Here is a 19514-nt window from a genome sequence, read left to right as displayed (position 1 = left end):
TTCCCCGTTGAGTCAAACACCATCTCTTTCAGGAATACCTGGCATAGTAGTTACCATAATTGTTGCTTGTGGCAAATATGGAGAATACAGAATATACCAGCAAGACGGTGGTGCTATTCAAATGTAAGTTATATCACGATATTCATAATAATTTGTTTTCAAATCACCAAAGACTCCCTTACTCTCTGTAAAACATTTACTGAATGTGTCCCTGTCTGTGTTGTATGTATGTGATTGTGTCTGTGACTCTCCGTCCGTCCATCCGTAGGTGCTGGCTGACTGACTCTGCTCTGACCACGGTGTCCTTCTCGTACTTCGTGCTGACATTCGCGGTGAACATGCTGTGCTTTGGGTCTGTGACAGTGAAGGTGGTGAGGGCCCACCGTCAGAGTCCTGTCCTGAGGGAGAGAGGTATGAACAGGGGGACAGTACTCAGTCTGCTGGGTCTGGCCTGGCTCCTGGGGGTCTCCTGGGGGGTCCTGCTCTTCCAGTTTGGCCCCCTGAGGGAGACAGCCTTCTACATCTTCTGCACCATCAACTCTCTCCATGGTGAGATAAGATAAGCCCTTATTCTCATTCACATCAGATGCACACATACATACACAGTAGTTCTGTGTACGGGAGCACAATCCCACGAAAAGTCAATGATAAAAATCTCATGGTAATGTAACTGCTGATAATGCAATAGTACATAGTACAAAAGTTTTAGAACACCTACTCATTCAATGGTTTTTCTATTCATTTTTACTATTTTCTACATTGTAGAATAATAGTGAAGACATCAACTATGAATTAACACATGGAATCATGTAGTAACCAAGAAAGTGTTAAACAAATCTAAATATATTTTATATTTGAGATTCTTCAAATAGCCACCCTTTGCCTTGATGACAGCTTTGCACACTCTTGGCATTATTTTCCATCATCTTCCAAGAGCAGCTCTTGTAATTCAGTAAAAATGTTTATTGCACCCTACAGGCCTCTTCCTCTTTCTACGCTATTGGGCTTTAACTCGGCCAGAGAAGGCATCTATCTCCATGGCAACCACTGTATCTTCTTGAACTGAGATGCATCCAGCTGAGAGGCCAGTCCCTGACTAACACGGTTAAACCTTTTACTACTAATACCACTGCTTCCATTTTATTACAGAAGTACAATATTTAGTATGTTGGTTTATAACTTTCACTATAGGCAAACCTAAACATACATTATAAATCGTAATTACAAAATTAAAACTTGTTTCCAGGTTTGCTCGTAAGCTTACTGTGCTCATAATACTTTTTTAACTTTTCAAAGTTGTGCTGTTTATTGCACTTTGTGTGCATTTTGTTGTATTTTGTGACCCACTTTCCATGCATATTCAGTTTTGATGTGTATAGTCCTAGGCAAACATCTATTAGATTCAAATGATTTTCATCTCTGAAAATAATCAAATACGTTTGGATACCCAATCGATCACTCACCGTCGTACACGAGGGTAAGATGATGTGGTCGACTGTGAATTGGTGCCTTTCTGTGTCTTTGACTGTTATCAAAAACCCTCAGAAATATATGCCCTTTTTTAGTCCATCTAACATTTTGGAGAATTTGAATTCCCTTTTGGTTTTTGCAGAAAAGGCGTACAGTATATAACCTCCTAGCCTATGGGCTACCTGAGAGAACATTAGGCCTACAAGTAGATAGTACCTTAGCATAACACCATATTTGTAGGGATAGGAAATCAATGTTTAGAAATGAACATTTTTAGATTGTGTAAACCTTTTCTTTGTGTAAATTGTGTAAATAATAATTCCATAAGAATTTGAAAGGGGGAGATGCCTCACAAGCCTCTGGGGTTTTCTACCTCTTCTGCACATGCTCCTTTTGTTTTCCTTTTACTTTGTGATCATATTGTTTTGAATTTTCTTGTGTGCCATTTAAAAAGGAAATAGATTTCCTAGAGGCCCTACTGTGTCATTGATATTGAGGGGGTTCAACTGAAACCTATGACTACTTTCTCCCCTCCCAAACATCGAAATCATTATGTGGAAATATACTGCTGCCTTTTGGAAGACGAGGTTCAGTGTGAAAAAGGTTCAGTGTGAACAGAATTAAATAATGAAGAAACCCAACCCGAGCAAAGAGGAGCTACAATCTCTGAAAAAGCTACAGACAGAACCAACCATTGCAATTCGACAGGCGAATCTCGTACACAATTGATTGTTTCTGAATTCAAAAGGCAATTGTCAGACCAACACTTCTACATGCCACTGCCCTCTGACCCCATTTCCACCTACAATGAACAGATCAAAGAGACATTGTTTGAAGGAGTCAATCATAACATCGTAGATGAAGAGCATTTTTGTATGTCCCACACACCTGCACCCCCCCTATACTACATGGTGCCTAAGCGACATTAGAATCTGGACGACCCTCCGGGAAGACACATTGTGTCAGGGATTTGGAGCAGAACTGAGAACATCTCACTTTGTCAACCATCACCTGAAACATGTTTTTTTCTTAACTCAGACTGGTGACTGTACAACTCTTGACTGACATTGATACCAGAATAGGTTTTCTTAGTCTTTTTTTGACATTCAATCTTTGTACACAGTCATTCATGGTTAACTAGGAACAGAATTTGAGCTAATGTGTCAACTTTTTAAAACTCTTGCTGAGTAAAATTACAAATTCATGTTTGGCTTGGAAAGGCAACACTGTAAAAAAAAGCCAAATTAAAGGTGAAGTTATTTTTCTTTCAACCATAGTTTATAATGTAAATGGAGTGTTATAGAAGGAAAGGGTCCAGACAATTTTTTTTGAGATTTCACATGTTTTTGAGAAACGTAGGGACAGATATGCAATCGGGTTACTAGCAATCATACCACACATTAAATCATTAAAATCTGCCGAATTTTCAATATAAATCCTGAAGATAGGCAGCGGAGAGGTCATTACGTAAGAACAGTAAAGACACGCAGCTCAAAAGGCTCCCCTTTGTTTAGGGATAATACAAATATCCTAAAACATTCCATTTGGATAAGTTGTGGGTCTACTCTGGACATTATAGAACGGTACTGTAGCAGGCCAGTGTGTATTTGTACATCCTGAATTCAAAATGTATTATGTATTAAATATGAAAAACATTCACCCATCTACACACAATACCAAATAACGACAGAGTAAAAAATGTTTTTAGAACATTTTGCAAATGTTTTAAATTAAATACAGAAATATCTCATTTACACAGGTGTGCAACATTGCTACACAATCTAATTCTAGCAGTCTCTAAGGAACAGATGGCCACAGTCATCTAGCTACAGTAGGTAAGAGATCAAACAAACATATTGATAAGACTGAACTAGATCAAAGGTAATTCAATAATCAAGACTGCGTTGTACCTTTAACCAAAAACCTAACAAATGAACAACTCTCAACCCTCCTGCTGTGTTCCGGTCGAATTGGATTCATTTGCAAGTTTTCTCTCTGAAAAATGTAGTTCATTTCATCTGATTGTCATAAGTTTCCAGGACTTTGTCCACGCAGGGCATCTGAACACACAAAATGCATTTGGATGATTTTCATAACATTTTGAGTGTTTTATTATCTTTACACCTGTGGTGTTCCTGGTAAAAAATGACCGGTTATTAGAAATGAATGGGTGAGACTACAATTAGCGTATAAAATTGAGTTCAGGCACATGCCCATTCATCAGATGGACACACTTCCTCTCCCAGACCCCCACATGCAATTGTGCTTGAGCACACACACACACACACACATACACCTCACTCCCCTTCTTGGCTTCCATGGCAACCCCCACAGGAACCTTTCCCCAGTAGAATCTTTCTGCCACGGGAACAACACCTGTTGGCATTCTCACAAACAATCACAACATTGTTTCAATAATATATAGATCTTTTCTCGCAGCTCTGGTATATAATAAAGCCTTTTTGAGGCCTTGCTCACAATTCATTCTGTGGCATCACAATGACCAAATGATATACTATATGTGAGGCTCTTGATCATAGCTTTGATCATGACACTGGTGAGGAGGAGAGTGTCCTTGTTAAGCTTTGACACAAGCAGTCTGTGATAAATAGCACAATATATTTCATCTGATTATTTGTTATAGTCAAAATAATCCACACATTATGCTTTTTTTTTTAATAACTAAAAATGAGTTGTATGAGCTCAGGTCAATGAGGCCTACAGGCCATAAATAGCAAATAGAAGTTCACAAGAACTTAAGTTGATAAAAGATCTAACACAACATTGGGTGATTCATACATGTATTATCAGTGATTTTATAATCAGCTATAATGGGGCAGTCAGTTTGAACCAGGAACACAAAATTAATGAACATGAAACAAACACAACAGGAGGGTTAAGACATCCTCTATTTCAAATTTCAGTCAGACCACCCAGCCAGCCTGAGCCGCCTGCACGCCCGACCCACACCAGTCTAGTCAATAACTAAACTCTTGCCACAACACAATTTCCTTCCCACCTTTTTTTCCCCCAGGGAAAGTTTTGGAAACAAAAGTAAAAAATACATTTGTAAAACTATTTTTGTCATACTGTATTCCACATAAGGCATTCAGACCTAATGAAAGTTTCCCAGTATACCTTAATTTTGGAATAAAACAAATCCAGTGATACGTGACTTGACATTCCTGCCATCCATTGTGACATTCTGGGAGGATAAGCAACCTTCCAATTATTGGCAATGCATTTCTAGGCAGCTATAAATGCTAGTTTACACAGTTTCTTCTGATAACAGTCTCCAGTATCAACATTTCAGCACAAATGAAAACAGGGAGAAGGGAGAATCTGTAGACATGCTGAGATAAAAGAACATCCTCCTTGCCAGAATTCAGCCAACCTTCAGCCAACCTTCACAATACCATAACATATACAAATAGAAGGAGCTCAAAAAGTATTGGGACAGAGACCATTTTTGTTTTTTTGGCTCTAATCCAGCACTTTTGAAATTATACAATCACCATGAGGTTAAAGTGCAGACTGTCAGCTATAATTTGAGGCTATTTTCATCCGTTTCGGGTTTATAAATTACAGCACTTTTGTACATAGTCCCCTTATTTCATAGGACCAACAATATTGGGAAATGCACTTATGACCAAATAATATTGGGAAATGTCACTACATGACCAAAAGTATGTGGACACCTGCTCATCGAATATCTCATTTCAGAATCATGGGTATTAATATGGAGTTGGTTGCCCCTTTGCTGCTATAACAGCCTCCACTCTTCTGAGAAGGATTTCCACTAGATATTGGAACATTGCTGCAGGGACTTGTTCCCATTCAGCCACAAGAACATTAGTGAGGTTGAGCACTGATGTTGGGTGAATAGGCCTGGTTCGCATTTGGCGTTCCAAATCATCCCAAAAGTGTTCGATGATGTTGAGATCAGGGCTCTGTACAGGCCAGTCAAGTTCTTCCACACCGATCTCAACAAACCATTTCTATATGGACCTCACTTTGTGCACAGGGGCATTGTCATGCTGAAACAGGAAAGGGCCTTCCCCAAACGTTTGCCACAAAGTCGGAGTCACAGATTTATCAAGAATGTCATTGTATTCTGTAGTGTTAAGCTTTCCCTTCACTGGAATTAAGTGGCCTGGTCCAAACCATGAATAACAGCCCCAGACAATTATTCCTCCTCCACCAAACTTTACAGTTGGCACTATGCATTCGGGCAGGTAGCGTTCTCCAGGCATCCGCCAAACCCTGATTCGTCCGTCGGACTGCCAGATGATAAAGCCTGATTCATCACTCCAGTGAACACGTTTCAATTGCTCCAGAGTCCAAGGAGGCAAACTTTACACCACTCCTGGCGACGCTTGGCATTGCACATGGTTGTCTTAGGCTTGTGTGTGGCTGGTTGGCCATGGAAACCCATTTCATGAAGCTCCTGACAAACAGTTATTGAGCTGATGGTGCTCCCAGAGGCAGTTTGGAACACAGGAGTGAGTGTTGCAACCGAGCACTGCACTCGACTGTCCCGTTCTGTGAGCTTCCGTGGCCTACCACTTCACAGCTGAGCCGTTGTTGCTCCTAGACATTTCCACTTCACAATAACAGCTCTAGCAGGGTAGAAATTTGACGAATTTACTTGTTGGAAAGGTGGTGTCCTATGATGGTGCCACTTTGAAAGTAACTGAGCTTTTCAGTAAGGTCATTCTATGCCAATGTTTGTCTATGGAGATTACATGGCTGTGTGCTTGATTTTATACACCTGTCAGCAACAGGTGTGGCTGAAATAGCCGAATCATTTGAAGGGGTATCCACATACTTTTACATATATATAGTGTACCTTAAACCGATGAAAGCTGAAGAGATCCAGAGACCCTTCCAGCTCAGGGCCGTAACTACGCTTAAAAAAACCATAAACGTACTTTCTAAATTGTTGGTCCCATGTTTTATGAGCTGAAATAAAACTCCTAGACATTTTACATTGGCAGGAAATGCTTATTTCTGTTAGTGAGCATTTCTCTTTTGCTAAAATAATCCATCCACCTGATACCTGTCCATATCAACAAGCTGATTAAACAGCATGATCATTACACAGGTGCACCTTGTGCTGGGGACAATAAAAGGCCACTTTAAAACGTGCAGTGTGTTCATTTCTCTACCATAAGACGCCTCCAATGTTGTGTTAGAGAATTTGTCAGTACGTCCCAACCGGCCTCACAACCGCAGACCACGTGTAACCACGCCAGCCTAGGAACTCCACATCTGGCTTCTTCACCTGCGGGATCATCTGAGACCATCCACCCGGACAGCTGATAAAACTGAGGAGTACTTCTATGTCACGCTCTGGCCATAGAGAGGTTTTTATTCTCTATTTTGGTTAGGCCAGTGTGTGATTAGGGTGGGCCTTCTATGTTTTCTATTTCTTTGTTTTTGGCCGCGTGTGGCTCCCAATCAGAGGCAGTTGTCTATCGTTGTCTCTGATTGGAAATCATACTTAGGCAGCCTTTTTCCCACCTGTGTTTTGTAGGGTAGTTTTCTGTTTCGTGTCATTACCTGACATAACTGTGTGCTTTTGTTATCTTATCTTGTTCGTGTTTTTTTGTAAATAAATAATCATGAACACTGCGCTTTGGTCCACTCCTTCCGACGACAGGCGTTACATTCCATCTGTAATAAAGCCCTTTTGCTGGGAAAAACTCTTTCTGATTGGCCCCTGCCCAGTCATGTGAAATGGTACTTATTTAAATTGACTGATTTCCTTATATGAACTGTAACGCAGTACATTTTTGTATAAGCACTGCTCATGATGTTTGAGTCGCAAACAACAAACAATTACATTTCTCAGTAAACGTATTCTCTTTTATCTGAAGTTGTGTCCACATGCTGTGTTGTACTGTCTTTTGATCATAGTGTGACTGGTAGCTAGCCTATTATCAGATCTGCCCTTAGGCAATCTTCTCTGTTGTGTTTGTTGTCATGGCCAACATAGTCTGACAATGAATGAATGAAGACGTGGGAGGGCAGGCCAAAGTTTGCATTATAACTTAACATAGATGACAGAGATACAAGTGATTGTTGGGTCTTTCCAGGGAACTGTCAACATGGAGAAAATGCCCTTCAAACAAATCGAGCCACTTTCCATGGCAGGCTGTCACAGTGCAGTTTGTCTAAAGGCCAGTGATGTGAAAGTACCCAATTGTCATACTTGAGTAAAAGTAAAGATACCTTAATGACTCAAGTAAAAGTACAAATCAGCCAGTAAAATACTAATTGAGTTTAAGTCAAAAATGTATTTGGTTCTAAATATACATAAGTATCAAAAGTAAAAGTAGAAATCAGTTCAAATTCCTTATATTAAGCAAAGCAGACGGCGCCATTTTCTTTTTTCTTTTTATTTACGAACAGCCAAGGGCTCACTCCATCACTCAGACATCATTTACAAACAAAGCATGTGTGCTTAGTGAGTCCGCCAGATCAGAGGCAGCCGGAATGACCAGGGATGTTCTCTTGATAATTGTGTGAATTAGAGAATTTTCCTGTCCTGCGAAGCATCCAAAATGTAACGGGTACCAATGGCCATTAAAGACTGCAACACTGAAGCATGAATGAGAGCATCAGCTGTTCCGGACGACTGTGTGATCACGCTCTCCGTAGCCAATGTGATTAAGAGCTTTAAACAGGTCATTATTCACAGGGCCAGATGGATTACCAGGATGTGTACCCCGAGCATGCGTGGACCACCTGGCAAGTGTCTTCATTGACATTTTCAACCTCTCCCTGACAGAGTCTGTAATACCAACATGTTTCAAGCAGACCACCATAGTCCCTGTGCCCAAAACACTAAGGTAACCTGCCTAAATGACTACCGACCCGTAAACACTCACGTCTGTAGCCATGAAGTTCTTTGAAAGGCTGGTTATGGCTGACAACAACATTATCCAAGAAAAACTAGACCCACTCCAATTTGCGTATCGCCCCAACAGATCCACAGATGATGCAATCTCTATTGCACTCCACACTGCTCTTTTCCACCTGGACAAAAGGAACACCTACATTTGAAGTCGGAAGTTTACATACACTTAGGTTGGAGTCATTAAACTTGTTTTTCAACCACTCCACAAATTTCTTGTTAACGAACTATAATTTCCGCAAGTCAGTTAGGACATAATTTTTCCAACAATTGTTTACAGACAGATCATTTGACTTATAATTCACTGTATCACAATTCCAGTGGGTCAGAAGTTTACATACACTATGTTGACTGCCTTTATACAGCTTGGAAAATTCCAGAAAATGAAATCATGGCTTTATAAGCTTCTGATAGACTAATTGACATTATTTGAGTCAGTTGGAGGTGTAGCTGTGGATGTATTTCAAGGCCTGCCTTCAAACTCAGTGCCTCTTTGCTTGACATCATGGGGAAATCAAAAGAATCAGCCAAGACCTCAGAAAAAAAATTGTAGACCTCCACAAGTTTGGTTCATTCTTGGGAGCAATTTCCAAATGCCTGAAGGTACCACGTTAATCTGTACAACAAGTAGTACACAAGTATAAACACCATGGGACCACGCAGCCATCATACCGCTCAGGAAGGAGATGCATTCTATCTCCTAGAGAGGAACGTACTTTGAGGCGAAAAGTGCAAATCAATCTGTTGTGGTCTGGGTGTAGCTGGTGCAAAGGAGTCAGGCGCAGGACAGCAGAGATGAGTAACACAAGTAACTTTACTCAAATATTCCAATAACATGTTGTAATACCGAGCCCACAATAATGGACCGAACATACATAAAACAATCACGCACAAAAACCATGGGGAAAACAGAGGGTTAAATAATGAACATGTAATTGGGTAATTGAAACCAGGTGTGTAAAACAAAGACAAAACAAATGGAAAATGAAAAGTGAATCGGCGATGGCTAGAAGGCCGGTGACGTCAACCGCTGAACGCTGCCTGAACAAGGAGAGGGACCAACTTCGTCGGAAGTCGTGACACAATCCCAAAACAACAGCAAAGGACCTTGTGAAGATGCTGGAGGAAACAGGTACAAAATTATCTATATCCACAGCAAAACGAGTCCTATATCAGCATAACCTGAAAGGCCACTCAGCAAGGAAGAAGCCACTGCTCCAAAACCGCCATAAAAAAATCCAGACTATGGTTTGCAACTGCACATGGGGACAAAGATCGTAGTTTTTGGAGAAATGTCCTCTGGTCTGATGAAACAAAACAATAACTGTTTGTCCATAATGACCATCGTTATGTTTGGAGGAAAAAAGAACACTATCCCAACCTTGAAGCATGGGGGTGGCAGCATCATGTTGTGGGGGTGATTTGCTGCAGGAGGGACTGATGCACTTCACAAAATAGATGGCATCATGAGGAAAGACAATTATGTGGATATATTGAAGCAACTTCTCAAGACATCAGTCAGGAAGTTAAAGCTTGGTCGCAAATGAGTCTTCCAAATGGATAAGGACCCCAAGCATACCTCCAAAGTTGTGGCAAAATGGCTTAAGGACAACAAAGTCAAGGTATTAGAGTGGCCATCACAAAGCCCTGACCTCATTCCTACAGAACATTTGTGGGCAGAACTGAAAAAGCACGTACGAGCAAGGAGGCCTACAAACCTGATTCAGTTACACCAGCTCTGTCAGGAGGAATGGGCCAAAATTATTGTGGGAAGCTTGTGGAAGGCTACCCGAAACGTTTGACCCAAGTTAAATCATTTAAAGGCAATGCCTCCAAATACTAATTGAGTGTATGTAAACATCTGACCCACTGGGAATGTGATGAAATAAATAAAAGCTGAAATAAATCATTCACTCTACTATTATTCTGACATTTCACATTCTTAAAATAATTTTTTTTTTTTTTCTAAAATTAAATGTCAGGAATTGGGAAAACTGAGTTTAAATGTAGTTGGCTAAGGTGTATGTAAACTTCCGACTTCAACTGTATGTGAGAATGCTGTATGTGTCACCCCGCTCCTCCACTCTCTCCACTGGCTTCCAGTTGAAGCTCGCATCCGCTACAAGACCATGGTGCTTGCCTACGGAGCTGTGAGGGGAACGGCACCTCAGTACCTCCAGGCTCTGATCAGGCCCTACACCCAAACAAGGGCACTGCGTTCATCCACCTCTGGCCTGCTCGCCTCCCTACCACTGAGGAAGTACAGTTCCCGCTCAGCCCAGTCAAAACTGTTCGCTGCTCTGGCCCCCCAATGGTGGAACAAACTCCCTCACGACGCCAGGACAGCGGAGTCAATCACCACCTTCCGGAGACACCTTAAACCCCACCTCTTTAAGGAATACCTAGGATAGGATAAAGTAATCCCTCTCACCCCCCCTTAAAAGATTTAGATGCACTACTGTTCCACTGGATGTCATAAGGTGAATGCACCAATTCGTAAGTCACTCTGGATAAGAGCGTCTGCTAAATGACTTAAATGTAAATGTAAATGTAAATGCTATTCATTGACCACAGCTCAGCGTTCAACACCATAGTGCCCTCAAAGCTCATCACTAAGCTAAGGACCCTGGGACTCCCTCTGCAACTGGATCCTGGCAGGCATAAGCTGTACTTTACATAGACCAAAACGGATGTATACAACAATCTTAAAATTATCTTCTTTGCTTTAGATACAAGCAATATGAAACCCATAACACAATAAATGAATTTGACTTTGTGAAAATCTGTTTTTTTGGACAACTTGCTTAGGAGGGAGTGGGGTAGGTCAGTTGAGCCAGCCATGTTTCTAGGAAACCATACATAAAATGTATCATGTGACCAAATATTTAGGAAGAAGTCAATATTTCATGTGAAGGAAAAAAAAACATAGAAAAGGTGAGCCAAAGCCAAGTTACAGTACCATTTCATTCACTCTTCCAACTGCCAATCAACTTCTGGCTGAACCCTACATCACAACCACTGATGAAGCACATGCCTGCAATCCTTACACCGTAGAGCAGCTGGAGAGTGTAGTTTCACCACTAGCACATTCAGAGTTTGATTTATATCCATTAGTCTAAAATAATTAATTGATTTTAAACCAAACAACAATTTGTTGTTAAAGATGGACAATATTCATATGAGATGAAAGGCGGGTTCCTATCGAGTTCTTGAAGCCAAGCTAGAGCTCTGTGAGACATTCACAACGATGGGGGAAGATGTTTTCATCAAGAGAGTCCTTTAGAAAATACAGTGGGGCAAAAAAGTATTTAGTCAGCCACCAATTGTGCAAGTTCTCCCACTTAAAAAGATGAGAGAGGCCTGTAATTTTCATCATAGGTACACTTCAACCATGACAGACAAAATGAGAAAAGAAATCCAGAAAATCACATTGTAGGATTTTTAAAGAATTTATTTGCAATTTATGTTGGAAAATAAGTATCTGGTCACCTACAAACAAGCAAGATTTGTGGCTCTCACAGACCTGTAACTTCTTCTTTAAGAGGCTCATCTGTCCTCCACTCGTTACCTGTATTAATGGCACCTGTTTGAACTTGTTATCAGTATAAAAGACACCTGTCCACAACCTCAAACAGTCACACTCCAAACTCCACTATGTCCAAGACCAAATAGCTGTCAAAGGACACCAGAAACAAAATTGTAGACCTGCACCAGGCTGGGAAGACTGAATCTGCAATAGGTAAGCAGCTTGGTTTGAAGAAATCAACTGTGGGAGCAATTATTAGGAAATGGAAGACATACAAGACCACTGATAATATCCATCGATCTGGGGCTCCACGCAAGATCTCACCCCGTGGGGTCAAATTGATCACAAGAACGGTGAGCAAAAATCCCAGAACCACACAGGGGGACCTAGTGAATGATTTTCTGGAGAAAAAAAAATCTAATTTTGTCTGTCATAGTTGAAGTGTACCTATGATGAAAATTACAGGCCTCTCATCTTTTTAAGTGGGAGAACTTGCACAATTGGTGGCTGACTAAATACTTTTTTGCCCCACTGTATGCACATTTTCTCTACCACTAAACATACAAATATGTATTTTACATTTATAAGGAAGGTGAAATCTTATAGTTAGTCGTTTTATAATTTGATTATACTATATTTAGGAAGCATATAAGTAATTTCAAGCCTTGTTCATATTTTTGTTGAATAGGAAATACATCATAAAATATGTCATATTTTTTGCCTCTTTGTACTGTGTAGTTGAGGATGTGTCCTCAAAAGTTACTACACCTCAGCAATTTATAACTATTTTGACCAGAAATTTGATATTTTAACCTTTCTTGACGTATGCAACATTATGTGTTATTGTTTATGGCCCTCATGGGGATTACGTAGATTACATTGAACTGATTTTAAGCCGCAGACTCTGGCTAACCACTCGTTTTTTTGTTTGAATTAAAATGTCAAGCAATGGCGTAATTTTGACAGCTAAAATATGGCAACATATGGCATAATTAAAACATCCAGCCATGGCGTAATTATGTTACCGCAGTCACACCACAGGTTGCAGATTTATTTGGAGATTGGGTTGAAAACGTGATATGCCAATTTTTTTAACCAAGCACTGTTGGGCTATGTCAGTGGTCACCAACCTTTTTTGAGTTGAGACCACTGAGTCAAAATGCAAGCCGAGATCTACCGTAAATGTTTTATGCTTGACTTAAAAAATGTACGCCTATGCAACATTAACCTATTAAAAACACTACTGTAGTAATGAGGTTTGTGCAGTAGGCTATAGGCCCAAAACATTATCAACGCAGATTGGCTTTTCTTGAATTGCCCTGCCAATGCATTGTTGTTCTTCTCAGCCTAGTTAGAAATAGATATATTTAAACATTTGAGCAGTGGTGTAAAGTACTTAAGTAAAAATACTTGAAAGTTTTTCTGGGTATCTTTACAATTTATATTTTTCACAACTTTTACTTTTACTTCTCCATTACTAAAGACAATATTGTACCTTTTACTCCATACATTTTCCCTGACAACCCAAAGTACTCATTACACTTTGAATGTTTAGCAGAAAAGGAAAATTAGTACCTCGGGGACAAAGACATAACAAGCTTTTAGAAGACAGCCAAAATGGATAAATGTTGGAGAGACTACTTTCATTTCAATATGTAGCTTCCTGCACACAGTACACTGGTGGTGGGAGAAACACTTTCAGGACAATGTGTTTATTTTGTATCTGGGCGGTGAGGGACAAAGACAATGTTAACCCAGTTTTGGTGGAGAGTCAAAATGGAAAGCCTAAGCTTGGATGAACAATTGAGACACTCCATTCATTTTAAAACATGTATCTAGCTATACATTACATTCGGAAAGTATTCAAACCCCTTCCCCTTTTCCACATTTTGTAACGTTACAGCCTTATTCTCAAATAGATTAAATAACAAATATTCCTCAAATCTACACACACTACCCCAAAATGACAAAGCGAAAACAGGTTTAGAGACATTTTTGCAAATGTATAAAAAATGTCAAACTGAAATATTAAGGATTTAGTCCCTTTGCTATGACACTCAAAATTGAGCTCAAGTGCATCCTGTTTCCATTGCTCATCAACGATATGTTTCTACAACTTGATTGGAGTCCACCTGTGGTAAATTCAATTGATTGGACATGATTTGGAAAGGCACACAGCTGTCTTTGTAAGGTCCCAAAGTTGACCGTATATGTCAGAGCAAAAAGCAAGCCATGAAGTCGAAGAAATTGTCAGTAGAGCTCCAAGACAGGATTGTGTCAAGCCACAGATCTGAGGAAGGGTACCAAAACATTTCTGCAGCATTGAAGGTCCCCAAGAACACAGTAGCCTCCATCATTCTTAAATGGAAGAAGATTGGAACCACAAAGACTCTTCCCAGAGCTGCCCACCCTACGGTGAAGCATGGTGGTGGCAGCATCATGCTGTGGGGATGTTTTTCAGTGGTAGGGACTGGGAGCCTAGTCAGGAGAAGGAAAGATGAATGGAGCAAAGTACAGAGAGATCTTGATGAAAACCTGCTCCAGAGCACTCAGGATCTCAGACTGGGGCGAAGGTTCACCTTCCAACAGGACAATGACCCTAAGCACACAGCCAAGACATTGCAGGAGTGGCTTCGGGACAAGTCTTTGAATGTCCTTGAGTGGCCCAGCCAGAGCCCGGACTTGAACCCAAATGAACATATCCCCATTCAAGGGGTCTAAATATTTTCAATGCACTGTAATGTTAGCTGCCCAAAAGTAATTGTCTGCATCCAGACTGATTAGCTAGCCAGCTAGCTAGCTAACTCAGAAACATTTAGGCAACAAGTAAAATATATAGTAACTGAACCACAATAATAGCCTGAGTAATAATAAGCTTGCCAACTAGCTACAACCATGTTAAATGAACTCAGACAGGGAATAGGCCAAGCTAGCTTAGTAAAATCTATACATAACTAACTGGTCTAACGTTAAAATATTTAGCTTACCTACCTGGTGTGAAAGAATGCACCACACAGTAATGTTAGGCTTTCAGAAGACAAGCTTTCTACAGCTACTGACATAGCCAGCTAGCCAAACTTCAACAAAAATCGAACATTTTTGTTACCACGCAGCACAGGAAAATAGCTTGTTGGCTCAAGCTCAAGCTAGCAGGCATGGGGTTGTTTGCTAAAATTGTCAACGACAGATATGTCATTATGATAGCTAGGTCTATTTAACCTGAATGGATCATTAGTAATGTTAGCTATCTTAGCCTTTCTAGCTTTTTACTCACAGTTTTTGGTCAGCTACAACACCTTGCACATTGCAATTCCACTCAGCGCAGGCTACACTGTCTGGTAGACTTGCTACACAGCTGCAACAATCCTCATTCATGAGCGTACCGGATCACTTTGATCTTCTAGATTTGGTGGGAGAATTAACCCACCCACTGGGCAAATCTCAATCACCCAACATCAGTAACCCAGCATTAACAACCCAACCTTGCTCTTTGTAACGAAAACAGACCAAATAAGTGACCCAATGCCTGTAACCCAGTGAATGGGTTGAACAAACAACCCAATGTTTTTTTGTGTCATATCCAAAACTGCTATATCTAGAGCCATGTATTTAGAGAGTTGGGCTTGAGGTTTCTGTATAATGATACATTTACATGACACTGCAACATTCTATGGCTGTTCAGTTGTAAATTAGGTTTCTCTAAATACTTTTTCCACACTTAGGAACATAAAACATCAGATGTTTATTTTAATGTAACCCCTGGTTTAGGGCTAGATTCAGGGCTGGATTCAATCTGTATCACCAAACTAGGCTATGACAGAAAATCTTGGGTGATACCAACTGAATCCAGCCCTGAATCTAGGTTTTACAGCTGGATTCAATTCCATCCATTTTAGGGTAATATCCGATTGAGCCGACATTTGTAGTGTTTATCGTGAAGGGAAACAACCTATTAACTATAGCCTATCGGCTGCAAACGAACAGCAGGCTGTGTCACTCCAACAATAAGAAGTAATCCATCCTTGACCGTCAAATTAATTCCGACAGACTTTCAATGTCCTTATATCATTGCCTAAAATGTATATAATCAAACTGAAAAAGCTTCCCTTGATTTATCCGAACAAAAAAAACGGTAAGCCCCCCCCCCTCCCCCCATTAAATTGTTCCAAAAGTTGCTTGAACAAAAAAGAGAACACACTTTACACCCTGCTGTCACGAGAATTAGGTTCTCAATGTTCATAAACCCAATTTAATGAATTACTCAGCCTGAAACGCAGAATTTGTAAGAAACTGGTTGAAATGAATCAGACGGAGGCCCAGCTTCAATAGTCAGAAAATGTATTTACGAGAGCGCGCTGGTCTGTTGTACAAAACCATTTATTTTATACTGGCTTCTCACGCACACATTCACACAAACAGATGCACACACATTCACACAATGTCCTGCTACCCAGCCGACAAAGATTAGGGACCATGAAAACACAGTGATAATCACTCCCTGTCCTCTCCCCAATCTCTCAGTGGCCCCTAGCCAAGGTCGGCCCCGAATCTTGTTCAGACAGTCTGTGCTCAAGACACTATAATAGACATATTGTCTGACTGACTAAAACTACACACATCATTAATTATAACTTTATGATTCTAGTCAATTTCTACAATTATATGGTTTCTGAGTGGAGTATTCTAATCATTCCTTTAAAGCTATAAATCCCATCAACAGCTGCTCTCTGCATACAATACATTGGCTAGGTGATGTTAGATAAAAACAATGTATTATTGTATTATTAAATGTATTATTTGTATATTTATTTAGTATTGTATTTAGTATTTAGTATTGTATTTAGTATTTAGTATTTGTATTGATCATTTATTTGTAACTGTTTGAAACCCAATTGGGATACTTTTTATATTGTTCTGTTATTTGAAAAGGTAATATAGCGTTTTGCCACGAAACATTTGTCTCCCTAAAATAAAAGAACCTTCCAATATACTTTATTTCCACCAACCTCATGGCTGTCTTTTCACTAGCCCATGTCATGGTAAAATGAACAAGAACAGCTCTATATCTTTCACAAGACTTTCACTTTTTACCAACATTTCTGAAAAGGGATATAATGCATTTTGGAATGAAACTCTTCGTACATTAATGTTTAGATGATCTAGTCTCATACTGTCATGAATGAACCATAATGAAGCATGCGTTTCCATTCAGTGTAAATTGATTTGACCAACACCCAGAACTCTGTTCTCTGCTTACAGACTCATCAACATCATGCAGACAAATTATGAAAACGGCAAGGAAATGCCTCTAAAGAATTGTGTGGATCAATGGACCTTTATCACTATAACAGATCTAAGTCAGAACAGCACTGATATCGCTAAAAAACTAAAATCACAACCATCCCCAATGAAATGTTTTTATATGGTTTGACAGCATGTGATTGTGATTGTTGAATGGAAATATAAAGATAATGACCTAACCTCTGCTGATAACTTGAACAGAAAATGTAAAGGAAAGGAGGAAACAGTATAACGTTGCATTCCATGAAATAGTTGTGCACTTATTAGGACTGACATGTATTTTACTGTCATTTGAGCGATGTCAAATATTTGACTGACAACGTAACATATTTTCATGGCATCTTTTTTTGGCATGATTTTTCTGAGTTGTGATTCTTTATTTCATTACAACAGCACATTTCACAACATTACTAAGCAGGGGTCTCAGAAAGTGATCCTAGACAGCATCAAAGTCTCAGTGACATCACATCAGAAAAACAATTTGCTAAAGTTTAGAATGGCTCTACCCTCCACCAATAATGTAAGCAACGAACGAGAGGGATGCAGAGAGAGTGGGTTCAATTGCAAAATGGGGAGATAGTCAGTAATCACATGTATAATTCTTTCTTCATCTCCACCAGGCCACGTTGGAGGAGATGGATGACATTTGGTTGGAGATTCCTACTGAGGCCTTACGTGTTTTCCTGGGAGACACGGCAGAGGAAGTTAACCTGGGAGTATTTTGGTTTGAGCATCACAGCATGTTCCCGGTAAAACAACAGTAACAACTACAACATCTCAGAGATTACTAATGAAACAGTCTTGCACTTGTTACACCCCTGAAAACAGGGGAGAAATAATCACGAGAGTGATACGGTGTTGTATTCTCAATTCAACTTTTAGTTCAACCATTTCACAAAAGTAACACATTACAAAACAACACAAAACCCATTATACAAATAACACAGCAAAATATCTTATTAACAACGCACATGTTCATTCACAATCGACATAAGATGGCAGCTACTCTCAGTACGATGCTATTCTTCACTTCAACCGAGCAGGGCTAATATTACTCTCTTCAAACTTAACTCTAACTTCCTCAAGACGTTACTAAGACACACCTTAAACACTCTTGACATGTTAGCGAGTTATAACATTTAAATTACTATTTTTATCATCAATAAAGTACCTGAAAACAGGGGAGAAATAATCACGAGAGTGATACGGTGTTGTATTCTCAATTCAACGTTTTGTTCAATGGGAAAAGATTTTCCCCAGGAATATGGGTGGAGACCAGAGCAATCGATCTCCGGCTCATAGATTAAGAGCATTTTGTAGATCACAGATTAACACTTTTAGGCACCACAAAATAAAGTAATCAATATAACGTTTACACATTACTCTCACAATTCGTACCCTTTGACAGATTTTAACTTTAACACAATTATATGAATGTTATCAATCTCTATCAACTAATACTGAATGCATCTTTTTAACCTTAGATGTTTTAAGATCCTCACATACTATGAATTTACTAATACTTTTCAATGTATAACAGGCTATGAATATTTCCTTTAACCTGTCACACTCTCCCCGACAAAATAAATGTTGTCCCAACATTACCAACATTGTCTTCTTCAAAAGTCCGTATGCACTGGACCTAGAAAATCCTCTTCTGTAAGGTAGTACTTGAGCAGAGGTCAAGGGTCACAGTTCAAATATAACTAACAAGTTATATTTACAGTCCATATCTGTTGACCAGCTATATAACATAAGCAGTATATTCTCATACTATTGATCAACAGTCCATCAATTTTAATGATCTATATGCATAGTCTGCAAATTGTCTATTTTGACAGTCTGTGAAATCAGACAGTAGTCCATGGTCAAACATGTCAACTCTGTAGCCTCATGTTTGCTGAAGCCCATACATGTAAGGTGGCTGAAAGTAACATTGCTGTAGTGATGGCAGCCATGGAACCAGTCCTGGTGCAGAGTAGACAGGGAACAACTGTGGCTGTATACTGTAGCAGGAAGGGATACCAAGCTGATCATAGGTGATACGTCTTGGAGGGTGTCTCTCTCTTTGTGGCAGCTGGTAGGTTGGTTCCTCAGGTTCAGCAGCATCAGTATATGAAGGAAAAGCACTTGGTGGACGATCATCAGGCAAATTTTCAGCAGGCAAGTTAATCCCCTCAGCAGGCAGGTCTTTAACTGTTGTTGTCTCCTCCAGCCGCTTTTCAACAAGAGGCTGTGCTGGTAGCGTGTCAGGGACTGGCACTGCAACTGTCTGTTTCACTGTTGGGGGTCTGTGTT

General features: G+C 39.9%; 1 protein-coding gene across 4 annotated transcripts in view; it reads left to right on the top strand.

The window, feature by feature from the left end:
* The window catches only part of LOC115134088 (adhesion G protein-coupled receptor G3-like), a 28107-nt gene extending 20929 nt beyond the window's left edge, over positions 1 to 7178 (top strand). For all 4 annotated transcript variants that reach the window (XM_029667719.2, XM_029667722.2, XM_029667718.2 and 1 more), the window contains 3 exons: positions 33 to 123; positions 269 to 549; positions 979 to 7178. In XM_029667719.2, the coding sequence (XP_029523579.2) occupies positions 33 to 123; positions 269 to 549; positions 979 to 1061 (455 nt within the window). In that variant the 3' untranslated portion in view covers positions 1062 to 7178. The remainder of the gene's footprint in view (positions 1 to 32; positions 124 to 268; positions 550 to 978) is intronic.
* The last annotated feature ends 12336 nt before the right edge of the window (positions 7179 to 19514 follow it).

This window comes from Oncorhynchus nerka, linkage group LG27 (genome assembly GCF_034236695.1).
Source record: "Oncorhynchus nerka isolate Pitt River linkage group LG27, Oner_Uvic_2.0, whole genome shotgun sequence".
Lineage (NCBI taxonomy): Eukaryota > Metazoa > Chordata > Actinopteri > Salmoniformes > Salmonidae > Oncorhynchus > Oncorhynchus nerka.
The sequence above is the reverse complement of the archived record's forward strand: the minus strand, read 5'-3'. Positions and strand labels throughout refer to the sequence as shown.